This window comes from Podarcis tiliguerta (assembly GCF_965153285.1).
Source record: "Podarcis tiliguerta genome assembly, chromosome: 1".
In the NCBI taxonomy this organism is placed as follows: Eukaryota; Metazoa; Chordata; class Lepidosauria; order Squamata; family Lacertidae; genus Podarcis; species Podarcis tiliguerta.
In genome coordinates this window covers 3,071,583-3,098,743 of record NC_139534.1, presented here as the reverse complement: position 1 = coordinate 3,098,743, position 27,161 = coordinate 3,071,583, and the positions used below count along the sequence as shown (strand labels likewise).

The following is a 27,161-nucleotide window of genomic DNA, read 5'->3' as shown; positions in this document are numbered from 1 at the left end:
ATGAACTGGACCAGTAAAAGCTTTTGAGCTTTTTAAAGTTTCGCCCAGAGTTTGCTTTCTTGAAAAATGTAGAAAAATAGAAACGTTTTCGAGCTATTTTTAATGACATTCGTCAAAATCGACACTCCTGGCATAGGTTGCCATACACCCACATTTTCACGGACATAAAAAACCCGATTCCCACCCAAACACTGTTTCCGACGGCCGATTTCCGTCTGTGTCCGGGAAATCCCGGGCGCAGGGCAACCCTAATTCGCAATGCTTGGGCGGGGTTGTGCAAGGCGGGGGGCGGGGTTTCTAGGGGAAGCCCCGCAGCTCCTGCCTTGCCAGCACAGGGTCGTGGGGTTCATCTCCGGCATCTCCTGGTCCCCAACCCCGCCGAGCCCCTGCTGCCAGCCCGTGTCCGCGGCACCGAGCTCGATGGACCCAATGGTCTGGCTGGGGGCAAGGCGGCCGATCTGCTCCTCTCCTGTTCCGGAGGCGGATCTGCTCTCAGCCCTTTTCCCGGACCGGGCAAAGTGTGGGGGGAAAGGGCACTTGGGGGGGTCCGGCTCAGGTGCCACAATGTCTTGCAGTGCCCCGCTGCTTCAGGTTGTGCTCTGCCCCCCCCCCACCTGGGCGGCTTTGATGCTGGAGATCCCTGGGGCGGGGCTGCGGGCGGCGATCTGGCGAGGGTGCCCCCCCCCCGGCCCCCCAACTCGACTTCGCCCCCCGCCCGCCCGCCAGCCGCGTCTTTTGTTCGCCCTGGAATGCAACTCCCCACGACGTCACCCGCCGGCCCGGGCCAATCAGCGAGCGGCTGGCCGTTCCAAAGGGGTGTCCCGGCGCCCCTCCCCGCCCCCCCCCCCCGCGCGGGGTCTCCGGCGCCAGGAGCTCCATATAAGCCCGCCGGGACCCAGCGCGCACCCGCAAAGGAGCAAGAGGCAGCCGGAGCAGCAAGAGGGGCGAGCAGCAAGGTGCCCCCCCCCCCCAGCGCGCAAGGAAGAGGCGCTTTCTCCGAAGTCCGCTCTGCTCCCCCCGATCAGATCGCGAAGATGCCCGGCAGTCCGTCCCGCCGGCTGCTTCTGGTGCTGCTGAGCCTCTCCTTGGGGGCCGGAGTCGAGGGCGCCAAGGTCCCGGCCGAGAAGACCCGCCGGCAAGCCCAGCACATCGTCCAGCCCCCGGTGCCGGCCAGCCAGAGCAAGCGTGAGTGCTCCGAGGGGAGCGAGAGAAAGCCAAGTTCGGGGGGGGGGGCAGGGTAGAGCCCGCTGCATGCAGATCCCAGGAACCCTCCAAATTTGAGGCGGGTGAAGGAGGCAGAAACTCCTCCGAGGGTCTCTCTGTTTTACACCCGTGTCTCCCGAAGGGTTTGAGAAACTCGGGAGAGCACAGGAAGTCTGCCTGTGCCAAATGCGCTCGCAAAGCTCCTTATCTCACCCGCCTATTGAGCGCTGTAAACTTGCAAACGGATTACCTGGGAGTGAGCTCCAGTGAACTCACTGAATTGCAGTATTAGTTGGCGCTGTTGTTTTAAAAAAGTAATTAAATCCTGATGTTTAGTGTCTCAAGCAAGACTCATCCAGTACCTTGCATGGGGTTCTGGCTTTTTTAAAAAAATCGGTAGTGTTTGGGGTGTTGCTGAATAATGGAGGGTCCTTTCAGAGAAGAGACATCTGGCAATCCTATTGTGCTTTGGGCAGAGGTGTGAATTGATCTGGAAGTCTTCCTGTTCCTCTCCCTCAGCCCTCCCCCCAACCTTGTGCTCTCGAAATGTTTGGGACTAAAAGTCCCCTTGCAGTCTGAAACATCTGGAGGGCAGCAGGTCGGGGAAGGGTACTCTTGCCCAACTCCCTACCTGTTTTCTTAGTACTTTAACAGTAATTGTGCGGTGTGTGTGTGTGCACTATTCAACACATGGGGTTTCAGAATCCTGAAATATTTGCTTCTGCCTAAAGAACTGAGACATTTGCCAAAGTCCTTCTACTTAAAACCATCAGAAGTGGGAGAGAAAGCTTTCGAGGAGGTGGATGTGAGGGGAATGTTTTCTGGCACTCCAGTCTGTTAAACATGAAATACTCGTTCTAGGGAAATAGGGTGCATAGAATTTACCCATAACCTCACAGGGCTTGCAGACAGGCTCCCATCCAGGCCGTGACAAGACCCAGGTCCACTTAAGCCAGAAAGCTAAAGTTAAATATCATTGATCTTAAAGGGAGTCTCTGAGTAAACATGTTTAGATTTGCACTGTGTTGATTTAACTCAAGTTTCCCATTTTTAAAATTCACACACTTCCTGAAGACAAGAGTGCATATTAATTATTTGCTACAACAATTAAACAGGACAGTAGATGGCTAAATAAAGGCTCCAAGCTATCTAGGAGCTTAACCCAACTACTCATGCAGCCCATAAAGCTATTGGACTACACAGTGATAAATGCTTAGAGAGAAGAGAGGCCACTGTGAAATCCATAAATATCTGTTTGGGTCTGTTTTCTCATGAAAGGACACTAAGCAAGGTTACTTCCTCAAAGATAAGGGTCCACTGCAGGTGTGTTGGTCTGTGGGGCAAATGTCCAGAACTTTCAAGAACCAAAGTCAGCAGCTGCTCAACCAAACAGTGTTTCTGCAAGAAATGGAAAGTAACTACAGTGGTACCTCAGGTTACAGATGCTACAGGTTACAGACTCCGCTAACCCAGAAATAGTACCTCGGGTTAAGAACTTTGCTTCAGGATGAGAACAGAAATCACGTGGTGGTGGCGGGAGGCCCCATTAGCTAAAGTGGTACCTCAGGTTAAGAACAGTTTCAGGTTAAGAACAGACCTCCAGAACGAATTAAGTTCTTAACGCGAGGTACCACTGTATCCACGCTGTTTAGTTGATAGGCCTAAATATCTGTAATATCCGGCTTCCCTCAGAAATCAAATAATTGTTCCTTATGGATTTTCTTCTTTTTCTGCTTAGAAAAGCAGCCTTTACTGCAGCGAGTTTGTTAGAATGCCACAAATTATGTTTTACGAGTTAAATGCAGGATGTAACATTTGTTTTTCATTTTAATAAAAGTTATTTGAAAAAAGTGTCACTCTACCCTGGGAAGTGTCAGTGCTTTTAATGTAAAACTATAAGTGAGGAAAATGCTTGGAACTGGAAGACTGTGCTGTGTCTTGGCAAAGACACGCCTGCCTAAGAGAGAGAGTCAGAGTTTTGTCCAAATGCACTGGGGTCTTTCCATTGTCTTGCATGAAAATTTGGACTAGGCCTCCTAGCTGAGCAATCTTTTCCATCTGTTAATGCATTGCTTCAGAATTTGAAACCTCCCGTGGTTCATTTTGAAACATGGTGGAAAAGAGACAGACAAAATCGTTTTGAATTCAAGCCGAGCGCTGATTATCATGCACCTAAAAACCTTCATCCTCTTACTGAGGTTTCAGGATGCAAAAGGAATGCAGCCTCTGGAGCTAATGTATATTCCATGCATGCCAAAGCTCAGATCCACCCCACCCCCCTGCACATACATCTCCCCCTTGCTTGGGGAACCATTTGTGGTCCAGACAAATGAATGTAATTGAAGACTCCTCTTTCTTTTTCAGCTGGCTGCTATGATAATGGGCAGCACTATCAGATAAACCAGCAATGGGAGCGCATTTACCTGGGGAAAATTCTGGTCTGTACCTGTTATGGAGGGAGCAGAGGGTTCAACTGCGAAAGCAAGCCAGAGGGTAAGCAGAAGATTGCTATTACTACTACCACCGCCACTCCTACAAAAACAATATTCTGGGGAAACTAGACATTTTTTCAAAACAAAAGATGTTGAGATAAACAGAGCTACTTTGTCTGAAAGTATCTTTAAAGGTAGCCTGTTCTTAACTCATTTTACTTCTTGACTATCCTCCCCACAACCTTGTTTGGCTTTGATACCTCTGAGTGTAGGACTGCCATACATCCGGATTTTCCCAGACATTACTGGGAGTTCAAAGGCGGAATTGATGTCCGGGGAAAATTCTGAAAGGCAAGGTGGCACTTTGTCCTGGATCTTAGGCAAGTCAGTTGGAAAATCGTGGGTTTTTTGCGTTTTCATAAAAGAAAGCTCAACAATTTGGGGGGGGGGTGTCTTCGTTTTTACTTTTTGAAGTATGACAACCCTAAGTGAGTGTACCTTTGCTTCCCCTGTCTATTGTCATGTGGAAGTCTTCCGGCCAACCACTGTACCATTTTGTGCCCTGCACTGCTGCTAGTGAAGCGATTTTCAAACAAACTACAGGCAGCAAACCCTCTCTTACAATGATGTGTCTGCCAGGGAATCTTTACGTGGTCAACAGAGAATGTTCCTTTCCCTATTGCTCTCAGCAAGGGCTGCAGAAGATGTTCTAGGGCACACAGAACATTTTGGGCCTCATTGTCTGAGGAGTCTCCAGAAGAGTAGCCTGGAAATGCTTAGCACTCAGTTGCAGAGAAAGCTTTGTGGGGATGGGCAGGCACTCTCCAGGAGTTGGTGTTGGTGCCACCTTTGCCTTAAATGTGTGGGTTAGCTTACTTGGCTTTAAAGGGGAAGGAAAGACAAGTCTATTAGTGGCTAATATCTGCAATCACTAAATTGAGCCTCCAGATTCAGAAGATTTTGGACAGCTTCTTGGAAGCTTCTGACTGGACATGGAGAGAAACGGGGTTCTGGAGCAGCAAACTCTTGGTCTGATCCAGCTGGGTTCCTCTTAGGAATGCAGGTGCCAGGTGCTTTGGTTACACCATGTGCAGAAGGGCACTTGAAATTATAGTATTAAACTAGAAGGAACTTGTGGGGGGTGCACACAGTGTGGAATAGATGGCAATGTGTTAAAGCTAACTGAGTCAGGCTTTTTTATTTTGGGGATAAGATTGGCAAGGAAGGGGAAGTTGAGGGGCAGCATGCATATTAGCTACAGGCAGAAAGCAGATTAGCTGGAGATCAAGAAGCTCTCCCAAATGGAGTGATGGCTATGCCCTTTTTAAGAGCAACCAGGACAGTACAAACCATGGCAATGAGGAATGCCATGAGGAAAGAAGGACTCCTAGTCTATGAGATGGCATCTTATGCCACGAGGGACCTGAGGTGGGACTATTGGGCTGAGTCATTCAAATCAAGATGTGAACTTCACTTCTGGGTGGGCTCTGCTTTGATCTCTACCCAGTCCCTTCCTGTTTTCCTTCCCTCTCAAGACCCTTCCCTTTCGCTCCACCATTCAGGTTGCCTTCTCTGACCCAACTTGTGTGTTTCCCTTCTTTTGCTCTTTCTGTCTTAGGCCCTCTAGGATCTAAGAAGCTGAGCCAAGTGCAGCCAGAGACTTTTCTGCCTGCCTCACCTCCTAGGTGACCCAGTCACCACCCCCTGATCCCTCTATGCATGACAATTTGAATGGTTGGGGAGGGGGATTAGAACCTGCGTGCTACATATTCTGCTATGGTGACCTACTCTTTCCTTCCCACTCAGCGGAAGAAACCTGCTTTGACAAATACACTGGAGCTACATATCGAGTCGGGGAGACTTACGAACGCCCGAAGGACTCCATGATCTGGGACTGTACTTGCATTGGGGCTGGCCGCGGTAGAATCAGCTGCACTATTGCAAGTACGTATTGGAGATGGAGAGGTGCCTAGGTGCTCAAAGGCAAATGTCTCATGTGCTCAAGACATTTACTGACACTGTTGGGGCATTACAGAAGTCCACCATTGCCCACCACCAAATTGCAGGAATAGCAAACAATGTCACAAGTCTGTAAGGAATTTTCTCAGTGGAGGAATTCACAGTTCAGTTAGAAACTTAGCATGTGAATGCTATAGAGAAGCCACAAGGTTTCCATTGTCTACCCCAATATCAGAATAATTATAACTACTATGTAAAGAGAAGCAACTTGCCTTTATAACATGCAAACTTTATGAATAAGTGTTTTTATTTGTTGATATGCATAAAAGAAAATATTTCTTGAGTCAATTATTTCTTTTTAGTGGACACTTATAGGTATTCTTTCTATCAAATGATTAGCTTTTATTTCCATTTGGTGCAAAGAATTTGAACCATAAATTTCACTGTAAAGTAACATGCATAAAAAAACCAAGAGCAGAGAGGTTATCTGTAGTAGAAAATGTGCAAGAAGATTGAGGAGGTGTAGGTTTGGCCTTGTGCAGTCAACCCTTCCTGTGAGTCCTCGCAGGAGCGCTCCTGCCCTAGAGGGTGGCCCAACTGGGGCTGGAGTGCCCAGATTGGGAGCCCCAATCGGCCTGGTTGGGGCAGGTACGAATGGTGCAGGGCAACGTGATCTGAGAGGATGACGGACCAAACACTCCATACAATTGAACTGGGTGTTGTATGTGGGGGAATACCTGTGGGGGAATAGTTTCTTTGGGGTCATTTCTCAGTGTAAGAGGGCTTTTATTGCTGTTTAAGAAGGTTTACTGTTTGAGGGTTTTTTGTTGTTGCTGTTTGTTCCCCCTTTACATATTGTCTACCAAAGATCCTTTAAAGAACCTGCAGTGTTAATTGGCAACGCAGCAATCTCTGCTACAAATGTAAGGTTTTCCAGATTGGAACATAAGACATTTCTGATATTACAGGAATTTGCCAAGTTGTGGTCATTAGACATTTTTTCAAGTTAAGTGATGCTTATTTCTGTTGCCCATTTTGGAAAAGAGCTCAGACTGTTCCTCTAAGAAGGACTGCCTGGTAGGACTGTTGAGGAAAATGGCTGCTTTATATAACACCTCACACTGGCCTGCAGGGCAACTGAATTGGATACAGGATTCTAGGGAGTCAGCGATGCTTCTGCTCATCTATGGGGAGGAGCCGTATTTCAATGGTAGGGCATGTGCTCAGCGGTGGAGCATATGCCCACACTGCCCAGGGCAGGCGTGATCCCAAGGGGGGCGTGGTGTGGAGGGTGCCCTCCCAGGCATGGGATAGCCGCTTGGGTGCACGGAGCACTCTGCAGCCAGGGGCCGCCCGCCCGTGACTCCCAAGCCTCCCCCAGCTTTCAGAACGAAGGGGGAAGGGGGGAATGCCGCCGGCAAAGTGGCGCAGTTCCCCCTTCTCCCAATGGCTTGGGGTAGGCTTGGGAGTTGCGGGCGGGCGGCGTGCTAATGTCACCCCCCTCAGCGAAGACACCCGGAGCGGTCCACCCCCACTGCACCCCCTTCCTCTGCCCCTGCATGTGCTTTGCATGCAGAACTTATTAGAAAGGTCTTGGGTAGCAAGGTTGGAAAACATAATTGCCTAGAAACTTGGAGAGTTGCCACTAGGCAGAGTAGACAATGCTGGACTGGATGGAGCAATCCAGTGTCTTGGTATAAAGGAGTTCTGTCTAATTCTATGTGCAATTTTTACAGATCGCTGTCATGAAGGAGGTCAGTCTTACAAGATTGGGGATACCTGGAGAAGGCCTCATGAGACAGGGGGCTACATGTTGGAATGCGTGTGTCTTGGCAACGGGAAGGGTGAATGGACTTGCAAACCAGTTGGTATGTATTGGCTTATGTTTGTTCCTGAGATATCAAATATGGATCTGCAGGTGCTTCAGATTCAGTAAACAAAGCTCTTTATGGCAATGGTTTGAGGTAGATGTTGGCCTCTTGATTCTTTGACAGGATACTTTCTTTCAAAGATAAATGTGTGTGTATACACACATACCGTATTTTTCGCCCTATAGGATGCACTTTTCCCCCTCCAAAAATGAAGGGGAAATGTCTGTGCGTCCTTTGGGGCGAATGCAGGCTTTCGCTGAAGCCTTGAGAGTGAGAGGCATCGGTGCGCACCGACCCCTCTCCCTCTCCAGGCTTCAGGAAGCTATCCCCCCAGCCCGGCAAGCTCTCCGACCCATTCTGGGGGTTGGGGTCGGGGGAAGCTCGGGCTTCCCCCGCCACCTGCTCCGAGAGTGATGGGGAAGTTGCGCGCAGCTTCGCCATTGCTCTCGGACCCCTTCTGGGGGCTGGGGAAGCTTGGGCTTCCCCCGCCCCCTGCCCTGCAAGCTCCGAGAGCGATGGTGAGGTTGTGCAACCTTGCCTTTGCTCCTGGACCTCCAGCCCCAAGGCTAAAAACGAAGCCAGGAAAGCGAATTTTTTCCCCTTTATCCCCCCCCCCCAATAAGTGTGTCCTATGGGCCGGTGCATCCTATAGGGCAAAAAATACGGTATCTATTTCTCCTCCCTATTTTATTGCTTTGAGTATGTTCTAACATCCTTAGGCTGTTATATATGGAAATCACTTAATGTAGCTGGTATGGCAATTGGGCCTATTTCTCACTCAGGCGGTCATCCTGAATCTGGGGAGAGTCATGATTGAATGTTCTCGAATACGAAACAATTCCTGCCACATAGAAAATGAATATAGCATTCAAGCTACTTCAGAGCATTACTTTTTCTTTGCATGGAAAAGGATTCATTCATGTGATTCCTGCACATGAAGTCTGAAGTGAAAGGTGAACACTGTAGTGAGAACTGGGCCTCATGTTTGACATATTTTCTAGATATCCACATGCTGTTTTTTCACTTCACCTATTAGTGCAGTTTGGAAGGAGATAATTGAAGCAATTTCTCCTTCCCCTCCTCAATTAAGAAATCTTGTTTCATCTTTTGACTGAAGAACTTTAATAACCAAAGTATCTTTCACAAATATTTTTCTGTAGCTGAGCGGTGCTACGATAATTCTGCTGGGACTTCCTATGTTGTTGGAGAGATCTGGGAGAAGCCCTATCAGGGATGGATGATGGTGGATTGTACTTGCTTAGGAGAAGGCAGTGGACGCATTACCTGCACTTCCAGAAGTAAGTATCACCTTAAGGCAGAACGATGGCCATCCACCAGTATGATTTTTGTGGTAGTCCAGCTCCCATTAGCTCTGAACAGCATGGCCAGTAGGGAAGATGGGAGTTGTAGTCCAGCAGTATTTGGGGGGGGGGGCAAAGGTGTGGAGGTCCTCCATACCTGCTGTAAAGTATTAAGTGGAATGCACAGGCTGCAAGACTAAGCACACACTTACTTGGGAGTAAGCCATATTGAACATACTGGGGCTTGCTTCTAAAGCTGAGTAGGATTGTGCTACACCAGTGCAATCTTGTGCATGTTTACCATGTGTCCTGCTGTGTCCTGTGGCTCTTAAGTGTACATCAGTCTGTGGATGAAGTGCTAATCATGCTTTATCTTTTGATGTAACACCTTTCATTCACGCTGTAATTGTCCTCAGGGTAATTTTCCTGCTCGCACTTTGGTCTTGTACTTCATGCTGGGAAAAGTTTTCCCATTCTAGGAATATTGTAAAATTTGATCAGGAAAGCTGTAACCAGTCCTTTCTCTTTTAGAGAAACTGGAGATATACTTGTGATCTTCAGAATCAGCTAGAGTGTTCTCTTAATTCTGTTTCCCAGATACACTCAGAATTACCGACAGATAATTTAGTGCTGCATCAATTATTTTTGCCACAAACTTAAAAGTATCTACAGAAAACCATTGGTTGGAAATTGTGGTTTTGTCTTCATTGGAATTTACTAGGAAGGCGCTGCCTTGGAGCCTAGAATAATTTAGAGTGAGGAAGTTCATTGAAGGAAAGTTTCCTGGCCTTTCTCTGCACCAGCCACCTGTGTCCCTCTTCCCCAGGACCTGTTCCACGTGGTGGTGGTGGTGAGGGGGCCTCCTAAACAGTGTGGGGTAGGTTGAGGACTGAGGGAATGGGTACTTTTCCTTCCATGCAGTTACTTAAGTTAACTTATCTGAGGACACATTGTGATTAGAACTGGAATTTGAAAGATAACCAAAACAGTGAACTGCCTGTACTCAAGCATTGTAGATATGCAGTCCTCTGTATTAACAGCTCTGAAATGGAGCAGTTACTGTGAGGTGGGGGGAATCCCATGTATAGGTGATGGAGCCATTGGCATACATAGGAAGCATTTTTATTCTGGAGTTTGAACCGGTGAAATGTTTACAAGAAAAGCTTCCATATTTTTCTTTTTTTTCCTTTAAAAAAAATCCACTCAAAGTGAGATCACTGACTGAATTTAAAACCCATATAATCTGACTTTGGAAACATCTGGTCTCCTAAACATTGTGATATCTTCTTTTAGTTTTTAATTGGTGAGGCAAAGTCATGGCTTTTTACTAGCATAAACAATAGTTAATAATGCCCAAACGCTCAAAGTATGTTTGCTCTGCCTCCATGGCAGTAATGCTTCTGAATACCAGTTGCCGGAAACCACAGGTGGGAAGAGTGCTCTTCTCCTCAGGTCCTGCTTGTAGGTTCCCCTCAGGCATCTGGTGGGCCACGGTGAGACCAGGATGCTGGACTAGATGGGCCATTGACCTGGTCCTTCAGGAGTCGTCTTCGGTTTTACGTTCATATGAGATTAAACTTTAAAGCCCTGGAAGACAACCTTTCATTTGTAATTGCAGTCTGACTTGTGGTGACAATACATATGCATTACCAAATGGGGAAGACCAGGAGGTATAATGTTTGCAAGTGCCAGTAAAAAGACATGATCCAATTATTTGACATTGATACAATTTGTTCCATGACATGATTTGTCTATCATGATTTCTCTCCTACAGTTTACTGTAGGAGAGAACAGAAAGTTTCAGTATCTTTCTGAAAGTTAATGAAGCATCTTCTACAAATCTAAAATGGAAACAATGGATTCAATACAAATGGTAGATCCATCTTTGCTAATAATCACAGGCTTTACAGTGTTGCCCCATAGATTATCTCAATAGCCCTACGGAGTAGGCAGTGACTGTTCCTTGTAGGCAGGCAAATTCTTGGGCTTATATAGCAGGCATGAGGAACCTCTGGCTCAGAGGCCCAGGGTGGCTCTTGGGGCCTCTGTATGTGGCTTTGGGGACTTCCCCAGACCACATACCTCACTGGCCCAGCTCCATGCTGCCTTTGACCACTTTTTTGCCTGGCTTTAACTGTGATAATGGCGCTTGATTTCTTGGATGGAGGTTGAGAAGCTGAGCGATTGTAGAGGAGTTGTAGAAATGCCTGACTTTGTGTGGTTGGCATGTAGCTTGTTGTACAAAACTAAGGGTTACATCTGTTGCACTGTCCATTTTTGCCTCTGGCCAGCCCACCGCTGCTGTGTAGTCCCCAGAAAGTTTGCTGATGAGGGAATATCTCTCGCAGGCTGGAAAATGGACCCCGTCCTTATACGGCATGTGAAAGAGCTGCTTGCAGATGGCATTGGGTTTGTTTATATGGATTGATTGGCATTTTGATTCCTGGTCTATGTTGATAACCATATCTGTGGACTTAAGCCCTTTCTGTATGTTGTTATGGAATTGCTCCACCACCCACAATAACACAGCCTCTGTTCTCATTTTGCCACACTGTTGTAGTCATTTTGGGGGATCCCCCAAATTCAGGCATCAATTCAGGGGAGTGAGCCCCACTGAGCTCATTATAACATACTTCCGATGGAATGTACTGTTAGAAAGCTTAGTTTTATTGAAGCTTTTATATGAAGCATGCAGCCACTGGCCACCCAAGGATGGAGATCTTGTAAATGAGCAGGCCTCTTAGAACAAACCACCATGTTTTATTCCCACAGAAGTTTCCTTGTTTCCCAGCTCTGAATGTTTTGAAAAGTGCTTTCCCAGGATTCCATTCACACACATGAACTTGGTGTATAAAACCACAGACCAGCTTCCTTTCCAGGCCATGGTATTCTGTCAATCTGATCTCATGGTTTTCTCAAGTATTTCCCACATGTTGGTTTTTGTGGCCAAAGTGCAACAGCTGAGAAACCATTTGGAGTGATTCAGAGGTTTTCTTCTACCCAGCCCCAGTATCTCCAGAGGGTGCCCACCCCATGACCCTGCATTTCTCAAGGGTGGGGTTCAGCTGTCAGGCACAGTGGGCAGGAACTTCCTGGTGCCACTTTGTTTCAGGGAGAGCAGCTGCATGAATGGTGATGTGTGTTTGCACAGAGAGGTGCGGTGAGTGTGGTAATGTGTGCAGGAGAAAGACTTGAAGCTATCAGCATGTGGCAGGAGGAGAGTAGAGGAAGGCGAGCATTGGAACAGAATATTTATTCACTGAACAATGGATGGGCCAGTTTGTATCTTTCTTGGGCACTTGCTTCCTAGGGCACAGGAGGTATGTTTTCCAGTGTACATGACCAGTGGCAGAGTATGCCCCTCTTTGGCCCTAAGGTATATTTTTAATAGTCTCATACATATGTTTGCCATTACTGGGAGTGTTGCCTGTGTATCTGGATGGCAGGATTTATCCTCTCATAATTGTCCAAACCGCAGCAGGCTGTTGAAGTTGTTCATATGGGCTTCGATAAAAAATCCACATCTGTCACTGGGTAACTGACTCATCTCTCTGTTTTAATCCTATAATACAAAATCAAAATAGTGATTTATCTCAATCCATTGTTAACTAGCATGTGCATTTTTCAAGGTAGTAGAAGAATAAATTCCGCTTGATTCTTTGGCAACTAAAATAGACTGTTGGTGTTTAATTAAATCTGTCTGTATGACAGATCAATGACTGTGTGGAAAAAAAATCAAACGTTTTTACTAGTCCAAGTGGATCAAGGTATCTGTAGCACATGGGCTGCTGAAATGGCAAGGGCTTCATTTCCCCATTGTGTGTTTTCATTTCCTTTACAGACAGGTGCAATGATCAGGACACCAGAACATCTTACAGAATTGGAGATACCTGGAGTAAGAAAGACAACAGAGGGAATCTACTTCAGTGCATCTGCACAGGGAATGGCAGAGGGGAATGGAAGTGCGAGAGGCATTCATCTCTCCAAACCACAGGCATAGGTAGGTGATCAACCTGGATATGATCATGAAATCTAAATGCATCACATTGGTGCTGTAACTGATTTGCTTGTTTTTCCTGCCTCCTTCCTACGTCTTCCTCAGCCTCTCACAAAAGAGTCCTTGTTCTATTTGTGGGACTTAGAGGGATGCGGGTGGTCTAAACCACTGCGTCTCTTGGGCTTGCCGATCGGAAGGTTGGCAGTTCAAATCTCCATGACGGAGTGAGCTTCCATTGTTCTCTCCCAGCTTCTAACCTAGCAGTTCAAAAGTACGCCAGTGCAAGTAGATAAATAGGTGATGGGAAAGTAAATGGTGTTTCTGTGTGCTCTGGCTTTCATCATGGTGTTCCGTTGCACCAGAAGCGGTTTAGTCCTGCTGGCCGCATGACCTGGAAAGCCGTCTGTGGACAAATGCCGGCTCCCTCGGCCTGAAAAGTGAGATGAGCACAGCACCCCAGAGTTGCCTTTGACTGGACTTAACAGTCCAGGGTCCTTTACCTTTTATCTTTACTTGTGGGAAGAAGTCAGTTAAGCTGGGATTGTGTATAGAAGGGAGGAGCAGTAGGAGGCAGTGGCACTTGTGCTCTTAATAATTGCAGGCTGTGTGTAGCAGGAGTGGGGATGGGGGCTGGAAGATTACAAAGCCTATGGGCTTTTCAGGTGCCATGGCTGTCCTCTGTTATGCTGTATATAAACTACTAGCAGGGAGTTCCTGGAGCGGCCCAGGTATTCAAAGAAACCCAAACATATGATGACTTATAAATTGATAGTGTAATTTGTGAGAGTTTGGGCTGTGTGCACACACATACACCCCCACACCAACCCAGGACTCTGACCACGTGACCTTGCCCTGAATAATTTTTAAGGGGTGGAAGAACTAATGATTAATTTGGGTTCATTTGGTCCACAAGCTTGATTAAAAAATGGCACCCGGCCTGCAAACATAGATGAAGACCACCTCCTTCTCCTTGGAAACCCTTGTGCCAAGTTTGGCAATGATGTCTCAAGTGGCATCCGGACTTGCACAGGTTGGAACTGTACCACCAAACTGGGCAACAATATTTTCAGTGGTCTCCAAATTGGCACATTTTGAACTCATTGTGCCAAAGTCACATTTTGGACCGCCATATTGATTCAGAATAAGAGCCGGGGTCCCAACATTGATGAAAAGTGAGAACCCTCATGGCAATATATCTGGAGAGGCATTTGAACACACAGAACAAATGAGCAAACCATTTCCCAAAATACATAGAAGATAAGAACCCTTGGTCTGTTCCAGCAAGGAAGTTGGTCACAGAAATAGAAGCCTCTGAATACCACATGCTGGGGAGAAGCCTTTACTTTTTCTTTAACGTGTTCTAAAAACAAAATAGGCTGAACAGTTAATGACTTTTATTTCCTCATTTCAAATCTTGCAGATTTAATGAAACTTTAATTGGTTGATTAAGTGACTCAAAGGAGATAATTAACTGGCAAATATGATTTAATCAAGGGACAGCCCTGGCTTCATGCAATGTGAACTGCAGGGTTTAATTGCTATCACACTCTCCTCTGAAGGAACTGCGTCTGCTACCATCACAGATGTGCGAACGGCGCTCTACCAACCTCAGTCCCAGCCTACTCCCTATGGGCACTGCATGACTGACAATGGCATGGTCTATTCTTGGGGGATGCAATGGCTGAAGACACAGGGCAGCCAGCATATGCTGTGTACTTGCCTGGGCAATGGAGTCAGCTGCCAGGAAACAGGTACGAGGCATTTCAAATTCCTAAAAGATTATCACTTAGGGATACTTGAGACTAACTGTAGGGGCTAGGTTTGATTGAGGTAGGTCTTTTCAAGATTGGCGCACCTTAGGAGAATGGATCACGCCTTAGCTGTTTCACGGCTACCGACCGCAGCAGGACTCAACTGGATCATGTAAAGGTACTGAGGTGCCCTGCTTATTTCTTTGATCTCCTTTGACTGCTATGCCTGAGTCACCATGTAAGTCGCCATGTAAGACTTACTGCTACAATGTGATCATAGTTTAGAGAAGCAAGTCTCCCCATTCAACATCTCTCCTCAGAGAAAGAGGAGAATACAAGAGCATTGAATACAACAGTTGGATGGTGCTGTAGAGTAAGTTGTGATAGCTTCAAGCTGCAGGAAAAAGGGAAAAGGAGAAAAAAGCTCACTGTGAAGGAAGACATTGCATTGTACTTGTGATTAGATGATAGGATAATGATGCAAAGTTTTGTTTCTAAAGCTGTGACCCAAACCTACGGTGGCAACGCCAATGGGGAGCCTTGTGTCTTGCCATTCACCTATAATGGGAGGACTTTCTACTCCTGCACTTCTGAAGGCCGGACTGATGGGACTCTTTGGTGCAGCACAACCTCAGACTTCGATCAGGACAAGAAATACTCTTTCTGCACAGAACAAAATGGTAAAATTCTTTAAAAGGAATACATACCTGGGAGAAAGAAGGTTTTGGGAGGGTAGCACTGTCCACGGAGGCACGGACCCATTAACTGAAATTTGCCATTGCTCCACTGAATTCAGTAACGGACTGTTTTCCCCCTAACTTGTGAGGATGGAGGAAGACACAGCTGCAAGAAACACAGAATATAAAAGTCTGGTGGGTGTTGGTAGAGTGGGATGAGAAGTAGGATTTGAATCATAATGACCTCATAATAGAACCAGTTCAGTGCCATAGAGAAAATATTTTTCTACACCAGAAACCTAGGTTCAAATCTCTTGTCCTTGCCAAATAGCCACAGGCAGGTTATTTATTCTGCATGTTTCCATTTTATAAGACTGGAATTAATAGTAATATGACTCACCAGTTTACTGGCACTCAGACCATAGTCTGAAGAGAATGTAAATCTAAATAAATGAATCCGCCACTCAGGTTCACAACTGGTTTCTTCTTGGGAAAACTGCACTTCCAGAGATTGGGTTGGAGAATTCTTCTTAGGAACGATTGGCTAAGGAATGCTTGGAAATTACTCTCCAATTTCACTCATGTGCTTCTGCCCTGTGTCTCATCAGCTGGTTTCTGGAAATGCACAAGGAGTAGTATGTGAAGTTAGAATATATGTGCATGTGCAGTTACGTATATTTGCATGCAACCTTTTCACTGTTCGTGCCATGCTCAGGGCAGCTTACAACATAAAATTACATAACTACAACATAAAATGTAATTATAAACAATAAATAAAACACTAACAAATACAAAAGCAAGCCGAACAATTTCCGCATAAATCACAACAAATTCAAAAGTAAAGATACAAGAGACCAACAGCAGCAACCCTCCCCTCCCAAAGAATACCCCAGCCCCTATGATGGCAGTTTGCTCCTTCTAGTCCTGTAGGGGAAGGAGATTGGGTAGAAGTGGAGCTGATAGTCGGAATAGAGCTCTGCATCCTTGATCCAGGGCCCTTTCTCTGTAGTTGTCTGACTGGCTTCTTTTCCTTTTTTCAAATTCCACTAAGTCCTATGTCCATATTAGGCCTGAGGGGAAAGATGTCTCATGAGTATGATCCGTGCAATGCTCTGATGTCACTCCTTAGATCCTGAATCTGCAGCCAGGTTGCCATATATAGCAGCAAACAGAACCTGAGTCTTATGTGGCCTTCCCCCCACCCCCACCCCAAAGCATTTTGCCTCTGAGACGGGGAGGGAAATTTGCATTAAAGCAGGGATCTGCCTGTAAGGCGAAATAGCGCAGCAGGGAGTGGAGCTCCTAGCTTTATAATACCAAGGCAGAAGCTGCCTGTCCAAATGATGTTCATGCTTTTAAACAATTCATTTGTCCATTATACGAAAGAAATACACCCAGTGCTAAAGTGCTTCAGATAAAGGATGCCAGCTGGAGTCTCCTTATCTGAATTTCTCCCCAGATTTTAGGGTTCTCAGTTAATTGATCCTGTTTGCTAATGTGCCGGTGCTGCTCCACAATGTGTCTTCCATTTTTTATTTCCATTGTTAGTGCAGCTGAGCTGGTGTAATTTGCTATAGCTTCCAGTTTCCAGTCCCCCATTACAGGCTATCAAGGTGCACAAGTTTTTATAGAGTATTGCTCTAGCACTGGTGACACCACTTATGCACTTGACCCTGAAGCTCTCTGAATGACCTTGAAACCTTGTCAGCTCACTGCCTTGCAGGTTTGTAAGAATAAGGTGCAGGGGCAGGAAGCAGGGAGAAGACCCATATTCATCACTTTAAGCTCCTGGAGGAAAGGCAGGAAAGGAATAGAATACCTAAATAATAAATAAATAAATAAATAAATAAATAAATAAGCACACTGGTTAAAAGATCACATGAAAGGGAGAACTGATGGGATTGCATTGTTAATCAAAATCAAAGTTTGTAATGTCATGATCTGTGTAAAATGTGTTCTCCAGTGCATAATCTAATAATTACTTTGGATCGCTAGTAATCTGCCTTCTTACTTCAAATGAGTATATTACTAGCTCTTTTAAGTTGCAATAAAAAACCCTGGAAGCATTTGAGTTCAGGTGATGCTTTCTAGTAACAAGAAGTGCAATAGCTGGTTGCACGCAAGACTGACAGGACCAGTGGTCAGCTGCTTACTGGCAGGGAGAGGAGTGAGGTAGCAGGCAAGACTGGCATGGTGCAAATGCACCAGCGAAACCAGTCCAGTGCTTCCACCAGTGCAATTGGGTCTTCCTCCTCAACCTCCATCTCAGCAAGCAGCAGCAATACAGCCAACCAGCGGTCAGGTAAGCGCTGCTGCCCCATCATTTCTGTGTTTCATTCCTTTGTTTACTTAATGTTCATTCATTACTTTCATTTCCAAAAGTAACAACAGCTGCTAACAACAACATACCAGACTCAATACAACCAAGTTCTCATGTGCCTGCCTACTCTGTGGCCAGAAATTGGGGCAGTACTTTTATGCTGCACCTACTTTTATCCCACTTTGATCTTTTTAAAGAATGAGCTTCCTTTAGCAACTGGGAGTGGCATTGATTATAATGTTGCCTTGTAAAGGTCCACATGGAAGAGGGGAAAGAATAATTAAAATAGAACCACAGAAGCATCTGCCTAGTCTTACTGACTATTTTAAACCATTGGGTTGTAATTAGGGATATAGGTTAAGATCTTATTTAAAGGCTTAGAGAGTGGTTCTGCTCTCAGGCAATCTGCCCACCATCCCACTGATTTTCCAGAATTTGAGTAAATTTGTCCCTGCCCTGCCCTAGCAGCTACTTCTGCACTATGATGAAGCTGTAAAGTCAGTGAGTTAAGACCTCCCATTGCCTCCAACTTAAAATAGGGGTAGGAGGGAAGTCAAAGGATATGTGCTTTGCTTTTTTTTCCTTTTGATGTTTTGTAAAATTTGAAAAATTCAAAAATTAAAAGAGCAGAGAGATGTCTCTTAGTGCACATCTTCTGCTCTGGTTTTCCAGTGCTCCAGCGATGTGTCTTGATCTTTCCCACCCAGTCTCTGGATTAGAGCATAGATGAGGCCTTGTTTAAAAAAAAGCCTGAGGATCAACTGCATTTCTGAAGCATCAGGGAATGAAAATGATGACTGTATTAGATTCACAATTTTTGGGTGCACAGGAGTCATATCTGGCTTCAACTCTTGAGAGCAGAGTTTGGTTTTCACATTTGCCAGGAACTTTTTTTGAGAAAACCATTTGTGTACAGATGGAGGACTGCTTTTGCAACTTAACAAGAGTGTAGACCATATTGGTTAGATGCTTTGCTAGTTTATTCCATTCACCCTCACAACAACCCTATGTTGGAACCAAAGGCTGTATCTGAGGATACATGAAGTCTTCTCACAAATTTCTTTTAATATTTTATTAAATTTTTCTTCAGAAAGAACATAACTTAATCACATAACTAATAAAGTGATGGACATAATAATTGGGGGGATGTGCTTAGTTGAGGGTAACTCTGTATAGGTTTTTTGAGTAGGATTAGGACTCTGTAAGGAATGCCCTGCTGAGCTGGAATTCAAATCAAGCTTTCTTAAGAGCAAAGACTCTGTATTGCAGCAAATTGCATACTCTAAAGTGACATATCAAAAACACCACTATCCTGGATATTGTGATGTTATGGAGATGGGTCTCTGTGAATGGCAGTCATGCTAAGAAGTCATGATAAGGCTTTGCAATGTCCACTTCCATGAATGGCTATTTCTGTCTTGCAGTCTTGGTTCAGACACGTGGTGGCAACTCCAATGGTGCCCTGTGCCACTTCCCCTTCCTCTACAACAACCAGAATTACACTGACTGCACTTCTGAGGGACGGAGAGACAGTATGAAGTGGTGTGGAACCACCCCAAACTATGATGCTGATCAAAAATTTGGATTTTGTCCCATGGCAGGTATGTTGAACATATATTTAGTGAGAGTCCAGTACTAAGATGTTTGACTGGTGCTCTAATTCTTTGCAGATTGTGAAAGAATTTTGTCTATATGATGCTGAAAGATCACTAATTAAGCCTCAGCAGCTGTCTATAAATATTAGCCTCAATCATATTCAGCCAATATTCCATTCTGGAATCTAGAACCTTGTGGGAATGCATCTTGTTCTTAATTCAAGCTTCAGCAGTAGCTGTAAATTCCAAATTGCATCCCCCTCCCAATGTAAATTAATCTCATTTGATATGCGTTGCTGAAATAGTTTTACATTACAACTTTAGCAAACACATTGATATCAAAACTCTTATGGAATCAGTAAGACAGAATGAAAATTTGTTCAAACATTTTAACAAAATTGTTTGTTCAAAAAAGAAGATTGCCACTGTACTTTGCTTAATATGAGGTATGGCATACACAAACATAGGCCCCAACAAACAAACCTCACTCTTTATTATTCCTTGAACAGCTCATGAGGAAATCTGTACCACCAATGATGGAGTCATGTACCGTGTTGGAGACCAGTGGGACAAACAGCATGACATGGGCCATATGATGAGGTGCACTTGTATGGGAAATGGGCGTGGAGAGTGGACCTGCATTGCTTATTCTCAGCTTAGAGGTATTTTCCCATTTCTGCTTGTATGCTCAACTTGATACATCCATTTGCAGTCTGTATGACAAGGATTAATCTAGAGTGGTCATGTGATGTGGGTTCAAGGGGGTAGGTAATCTTCAGATATGATTTTGTTGTTATTGTTGTTTAGTCGTGTCCGACTCTTCGTGACCCCCTGGACCAGAGCACGCCAGGCACTCCTGTCTTCCACTGCCCCCCGCAGTTTGGTCAAACTCATGCTGGTAGCTTCGAGAACACTGTCCAACCATCTTGTCCTCTGTCGTCCCCTTCTCCTTGTGCCCTCCATCTTTCCCAACACCAGGGTCTTGTCTTCTCATGCGGTGGCCAAAGTATTGGCACCTCAGCTTCACGATCTGTCCTTCCAGTGAGCACCCAGGGCTGATTTCCTTAAGAATTGATAGGTTTGATCTTCTTGCAGTCCATGGGACTCTCAAGAGTCTCCTCCAGCACCAGAATTCAAAAGCATCCATTCTTCGGCGATCAGCCTTCTTGATGGTCCAGCTCTCACTTCCCTACATCACTACTGGGAAAATCATAGCTTTAATTATACGACCTTTGTCGGCAAGGTGGTGTCTCTGCTTTTTAAGATGCTGTCTAGGTTTGTCATTGCTTTTCTTCAGATATGGTAAAGCGCTCTTAATTCTTTATTAATTTCTAGATTGCATTATTCCATTGGCTTCATTGGGAATTGAGGGAATCCCTGCAAAACTCAGGGCATTTAGTGCAGCTATGAGTAATAATGGGCAAGGCTCTCCTGAGCGAAATCTTATGAGGAGTGTAGTAGTCTCTGGTGGAAAATTTCAGTTCCTGAAAATCGCTAGAGACACATAGGCATTTGCTGTGAGACAAAAATCTCACACACAAGCTTCTTGAATCCTTCTTTACCATTTGTGCATTTGAGGCTTGGTACAGACCATTTTTGTCTCCTTGCGGTTGCCCACAGGAGAGCGTGAGGCTGGGCTTGGAAATCCGATGGTCAGCACAAGGCAGTGCCAAACTGGCTCCACCATGAAGGGGTGGAAGTTTAGGTGACGCTGGTGGTCCTTTGCCAGTCTGCTGGGATGGTGTAAATTGCAGCAGCTCCACAATATGGCATGGCAGTGGGCCTGCACTCATTTCTCTGCTGCTTTGCCATACGCACCGCAAGCAATTTGAGATCTCAGGCTGATCTTCTGGCTTCTCAAATGCTGCTTTGTACTCCAATGCTGGATGGGGCCCAAAGCCAGCATTCAGACTTCTGACCTTGAAAAAAGAAAAGAATTGCTGAGTAAATATAATACATTCCCTTTGAAATGGGATAAAGCATGTGCAGATGAAATGCATGCATACTAATTTGCATAAACAGAATCTCAGGCGCTTTAGTATAGGATCTCCTGTATCTACCCTTTTGGTACCATGTAGACACCACTCCCAGATTAGTTTGATTGGTACTGATGTGCCGAAGGAGCTACTCTCCCTTCTTCAGTGATATCTTCCTTGGATGAGGAGGAATCACTAATCTACAGGAAAACTGGGTAGGAAATTCTACTGAAAGTTCCTGAGTCTATGGATAGAGAAGTGCTTAGACAGCTTGAAAGAAAAATAAAAAGAAGGTGAGAGTGCAGACATTTCATCATCTTGCATTTGCCTCACACCAGTGGATTACTGTTTAGAAGAAACAGGGTGGAGAGAAAACTTCCAGCTGCTGCTGAAATGGAATATAATTTATAGGGGACAGTCTGTTCCTGATTTTTCTTTGGCTCGTTATGTAGCTCCGTAACTTCCCAGTTCCCTGTGTTAGTGTTGCCCAAAGTGTAGGTAGGCTTAGAGTGATCTCTAGTTGTGCTCGCCCTGCTGTGTGCTCTCCACTGAAGTGGTGATTCAGAATTAAAGCTGATTTTTATTGCTACTAGGCGATCCAGTTGTTATTCTGTACACCTGAGGGATTGGTGTTGGAAGGAAAGCAAAACACATTTTAAGATTTTGAATTGTGTCGGCTTTTCAGTCTTTTTATGAAATTCAGTATCCCCCCCTCAAACCTTTGTAAAGAAATTGGGAACAGGGCTGGGCGATATTGGGTTTTCAACATTGGGGTGTATCACCAGCCAAACATCATGCTTTGCTGATATACCGTGATGCTGAAAAAAGATGCATTGCCCCCAGTGCTTTGCTGGTTGGGGCCAAAGCAGCTGAACCAGTTCCACTTAGCTGGGGGGTAGGAGGGCTCCTGCCCCACAGCTGAGCGAGCCCATCCTGTGATAGAGCCTGACAGACTCCAATTGCAGGACTTCTTCCACCTTCACCGGCATGGGCGGGTTGGCGGGCAAGCAACCTGCTTCTCTCAGGAGAAAGAGGCAGCTTTCACACACACACACACACACACACTTGCCCAAAGATGGAGGGAGCCCAACCATGCAGCTTGTTTCTCCCTCTGCGCTGGCATGAGGGCAGACGCCCAGCTGTTTCTCCCTCAGCACACTGGGCCCTGGAGGGACTCAGGAGTGGCGGCTGTTTCACTGAGTTAAACTATTATTGGGGTCTGCCCCGCATACCAGTCCTGGGTGATATATTGGTATATCACCCAGGCCTAGAAGACTGATACTGAGAGTAATTATAGCATGAAAGAACCAATGTTAAAACACACATACACACAAACAAGAGTGTTGGGTGAACAGAAGCCCCGTCACATGCAACTGGCTCCGTGAGAAAAAGGGGCTGTGGGGGGGGGGGGCACTGGCTGCAGCTTGGTTTTTTAACAAAGACTAAGGATTGAAGCAAGAGAGAAAGCACGTTGGTCCCAAATATAATACTCGTTATATTCAGTAGTAGTACTTTGCTGCCTGATGTTCAATAGCCTTGTAGAAGAAACAGCAGGATAGTGGTCAGAGACTTGGTTAAGGGGTTTTAGAGAATGAGCCCTTTATAGAAATTGCATATTGTCTAGATTTTATTTCTCTCATCAGAAGCTCAGTGCCAAGAAAAAATGCAAGCTTGTGGAGCAGGGGGTATTTTAACCTGATTGTGTAAACCTATAGTTTTCTGTATTTATGTGAAAATTAGTTAATTCTCTGTAGGTGACTTTGCTGTGCTTTGGAAAAACTTGTGCAACTTGTTTCACAATAGAGCACCATTAATCGGGCGAGAGCTCAGTAACCTGTATTTGTTCAAAGTAATCAATAGCACAAATATTGTACTTGTATCTTAAAACAGACCAGTGTATAGTTGATGGGGTCACCTATGATGTAAACCAGACCTTCCACAAACGCCATGAGGAAGGACACATGTTGAACTGTACATGCTTTGGTCAAGGTCGGGGAAGATGGAAATGTGATCCTGTGGGTAAGTCCATTCTCAGCTGAACTTCCTGAGATATCGAGAGACAGAGAGAAGGGGAAGGAGAAGCACTTAATGAACAGTTAGGCTTTTGCCAAACCCCAGTTTGATAGCAGGTATGATAATAAATGAGTGAAGCTGTGTTTGATGTTAAAAGTCAGATCACGCCATCTTTTAAAGGCTGCATTCTCTGTAAAACTATTACAAAAATCTGTTACCAAATACTGCCTACCTAAAACTTTGCTAATGTAACTAGTATATACCACCTCTTCACAGCATTTGAATGTAGGCTGCTTATAAGCCTGTAGTATACACAAATCTCCCTGCTTGCCCATGAATTGGGGCCATAGCATTTAATTTTCAAAGATGCAAATTGGAATAATTTTTTTAACTGCTCCCATGAACGTTTTGAGATGACTTTGGTTTCTCTTTGACCCGATCCACCCTCTTACTCACCTTTCTCCAAACTAGAAAGCCCCAATAGCATAGCCTCTCCTCATATGGGAACACAGTTTGAAACTTTCACCATGAAGTTTTTCTAGTCTCTTGAACCAAAAGAGCTTCAAAGCCTGTTCTAGCAAATATTATCTTACCTGAGGCTAAGCCTGTTTTATTTGGCTGACTGTACTCTGCTAGGACTAATGAAGATTTGAATTGTGTGAACAGCACTCTTGAACCTGGTCATAGCTAAGACTATTTCTAAGAATGAACACATGGCTGTTTTCTGACCAAAAATACATTCCTAATTTTGTTTGCATGTTTAGGCCTGGGTGTTTGATAGCTGATTATTTAATCCCTGGGGAGCTTTAATGTTTTTCCTGGCAAGCATTTATAAGGTCCTAGTGGTTAAGTTCTTCTTCGTTTAAAATAGATCTGTGCAGGTTTACTGAACCACATTCTGCAGCTTAGTAAATGTGAGGCTGTTGCAAATGGCTCCTTGGGGGAAAGGGAGTTTTGTTTGAAAATGAGTTAGAAAGTTCTGTAAAATGGGCTGTTTCCATCTTTGCCATGCATTTTTGGGGGGAAAATTGCTGCAGTTAGCACCTAGTAAAACTTATTAATAAAGCTCCCATCTGCAATGCACTAAGATAAATGTGAAGCAACATGATTAAGGCTCATTTAAGTATTCTGGAATTTCAGAATCTACTTTCCGCTTAAAACTCTGCTCCTAATAGTATAGTTTAGAATTACAGGGACAGTGAATAAGAGAATACAAAGATCTAAATATTGAAATGGCATGATTCTACACCCCTAAAATACATTGAAATTTTGCTATTTCATGTTATCAGCAGAAGCAGAATTTAAAAGAAAGCAAATTTTGGCCATTGGTGGAGATACAAATGGGATGTATATTTGTCACGTACCCCAAAAGCACTATTTGCTGTTTTCACATTTTCATAATAGAATCCTAGAGAAATAGGAGTAAATCTGCTCCCACCGAAATGATTCCCTTCTACACAATTATTTATGGCACATGTGTCCTACTTATCAGACATTACATCAGAAAGCCGCAGACTCCTTGACTAAATCCTTTCCTCCCAGCTTTAGTTTTCAGTCTGCATGATAGAATTAATAATGGTAAGTTGTGTGACAGTTGTGTTGAAGGGCTCTCTGCTGTAGTCTTTCTATCTGGCCTTGGGCATGTGACTTTCCCTTAATAGGTGGGAAGGAGCAAGGTTTTGAATGGAATTCATTCCATTCAGGCACAGGAACCTGCTGGTGATAAGGTTCCAACCCTGGGCCAGTGACTCAAGTGAGAAATGGATCCTGATGGGTTGCCCCTCTAAAAGACATGCCAAGGCTATGCTCTTTGCAACAGATGGGGAAGCCCCAGCTGGGCCCACTTTGAAACCCCACTTCTTGTGAAGAGCACAGGCAAGTTGGGGGGGGGAATATGGGAATTTCAAAGGGCCATATGGAAATGTGGAAACAGGAGTGTTGAGTCTGTAAGCCTGAAGAACCCCACACTTGAAATTTCTGTTAAATAACCACACATTTCCTACTTGGTTTTCTGCTTCCAGACCAGTGCCAAGATTCTGAAAGCCAGACCTTTTACCAGATTGGGGATTCGTGGGAAAAGCACGTTCATGGTGTTAGATATCAGTGCTACTGTTATGGACGTGGCATTGGAGAGTGGCACTGCCAGCCTTTGACTGCATACACAGGTAGGAAGCTGTGGTATGAACAACCGGTTGTTGTTTCTTAAAGGATCCAGTATGTATCCTTTGAGCATGTTTTCTTGTTTTCAGTGATTCCATGTGAGCAGAACTTTGCATAAGACGCTTTTCTCTTGCAGAGAATCCTGTTTCCTAAGAATCTTATCTTTTATGGTTTTGATCACATTTTTAATGTAAGAGAGAGAAGTTAGAAAGTAATCAGGTCCAAAACATGTGTCCCATGAATTACAAGAATCAAACTTGCATGTCTTTAATGTTATTTCCATTGAATTGTACATTTGGGTCTCTATACCATTCACATTGTGATTTTTAAATTATTATCATTTTAGCATCCTTCCAGCTGCCTCTTCACCATATTGATTTTCAGGGCAATGGTTACTCTTTACTTGCACACACCTTTCCTTCTTTTAGCTGTCCAGACTGATATTTTTTTTTAATGGATTTTGAAGCTCACTGTTAGATACTTTTTTTCTCCTGGTGGGGCTGCTTCTATGCTTCTAACAGCTTCGTGGCAAGGATGATAGCTTTTAGTACCTGGCCTGACCAGCTTTCTGAACAAAATGTTTGAACTGTCCTGATCATCCAGTTCCAGGAATTTTACATAGATGTGGTTGATACGAGTTTGTTTGTTCAGCTCCAGCCTTATGCGCATACATTGATAAGAGAGGCTGCTGAGTTGACCTTTGGGCTTTCAAACTGCATTTGCAGCTTTGTTTTTACGAGCTTTTAAATTTATGGATGAGCATAACAGTGCCTAGTGGTGGCCTAGTTATCCCATAAAATAAATAACTTGTGAGTAAGCAGGAGTTTATTGCTTCCGCATATTGATTCTGGGATTATAGCCCAGGAATTGCAAGATTTGCTTTGGGAAGTGTCTCTTTTTTCTTCCCAATTTTTTGCTAATATAGGATTAGACAGGGTTTGAGGTTGGACTGGAGCTCTGTCTGAAGACTTGTGTGTAACTCAAGCATAGTTGCATATCCTGCACCATTGAAGATGAAGGAACAAACACACCTCTGTTCCAGGCTGAGTCAGTGATGAATATACAGTATTTTGTTAGGGGGAGACCTAGACAGTCTTGCTGTCTTGCTTTGCTGTGGGTCAGTGAACTTGGCTGCAGGATTATATGGCCAGAAAGTTCTAAAAGGTAGTTAAATCCTATCACTGCAAGGCAGGGTTATCCATTCATCATGTGCTTATCATGCGCTGACCCAAACCATCCAGAGCTAGTAGGTGCTCGAAGTGGAAGGTAAGATGTTGCCTACTAAGTGGATCTCCCTTCCTTAAGCAATATGGAACTCTAGTGTTGTGGGGAAAAACATTCCCAGCTCAACATGGGGGGCAGTAGTAGATGCAAAATTAAGGACCTTTTTTCCACCTTGCCTTCCTTCCTTAATAGTCCATTACAATTTTGGAATGGTTTATAGTCATTCTTCTGAGATAATAGTCCATAATTTTGTTGGAGCTTCTAATTTGTTTATTCAAGGGAATGTCTAAGAGGTTGAAGGAAGTACATTTTGTTCTCTGGTGTAGATAACTGAGTACGCATAACTTGCATCAGCTGAGAATGGCACAGTAACACAAACTTTTCTTGGGAAAAGTAAGTAGTAATCAGGAAAGAACTGGGTTCCATTTTTATGAATTTTGTAGTAGAAAGTGGCATACATTTAAACATGCATGCACTATGTTCCACCTGTTGCAAAATATGTGTGTTTTGTACTGAGATGGGAACAGTAAATGTTGAATGAGATGCAGCCCAGACCAATTTCACAGCCCCACTCAAGATTATTTATTTGTTGAGTAATTTTGCACAAAACAATTCCTATAACTGTTCACATGGAAGATGGTTCCCACAGGAAGCCGGAGAACTGGATTTGACTCTTCCCATG

At 44.6% G+C, this 27,161-nt stretch overlaps 1 protein-coding gene across 8 annotated transcripts in view; it reads left to right on the top strand.

Annotated features, from left to right (window-relative positions):
* The first annotated feature begins 747 nt into the window (after positions 1-747).
* The window catches only part of FN1 (fibronectin 1), a 69,952-nt gene continuing 43,538 nt past the window's right edge, over positions 748-27,161 (top strand). For 4 of the 8 annotated variants that reach the window (XM_083400378.1, XM_083400377.1, XM_083400376.1 and 1 more), the window contains exons 1-12: positions 748-1,185; positions 3,568-3,696; positions 5,442-5,579; positions 7,331-7,462; positions 8,626-8,763; positions 12,608-12,766; positions 14,323-14,514; positions 15,015-15,194; positions 18,936-19,112; positions 19,616-19,768; positions 22,973-23,101; positions 25,117-25,260. In XM_083400378.1, coding sequence (XP_083256504.1) covers positions 750-1,185; positions 3,568-3,696; positions 5,442-5,579; positions 7,331-7,462; positions 8,626-8,763; positions 12,608-12,766; positions 14,323-14,514; positions 15,015-15,194; positions 18,936-19,112; positions 19,616-19,768; positions 22,973-23,101; positions 25,117-25,260 — 2,107 coding nt within the window. In that variant the 5' untranslated portion in view covers positions 748-749. The remainder of the gene's footprint in view (positions 1,186-3,567; positions 3,697-5,441; positions 5,580-7,330; positions 7,463-8,625; positions 8,764-12,607; positions 12,767-14,322; positions 14,515-15,014; positions 15,195-18,935; positions 19,113-19,615; positions 19,769-22,972; positions 23,102-25,116; positions 25,261-27,161) is intronic. The other 4 variants (XM_083400374.1, XM_083400373.1, XM_083400372.1 and 1 more) reach the window with 1 other exon arrangement.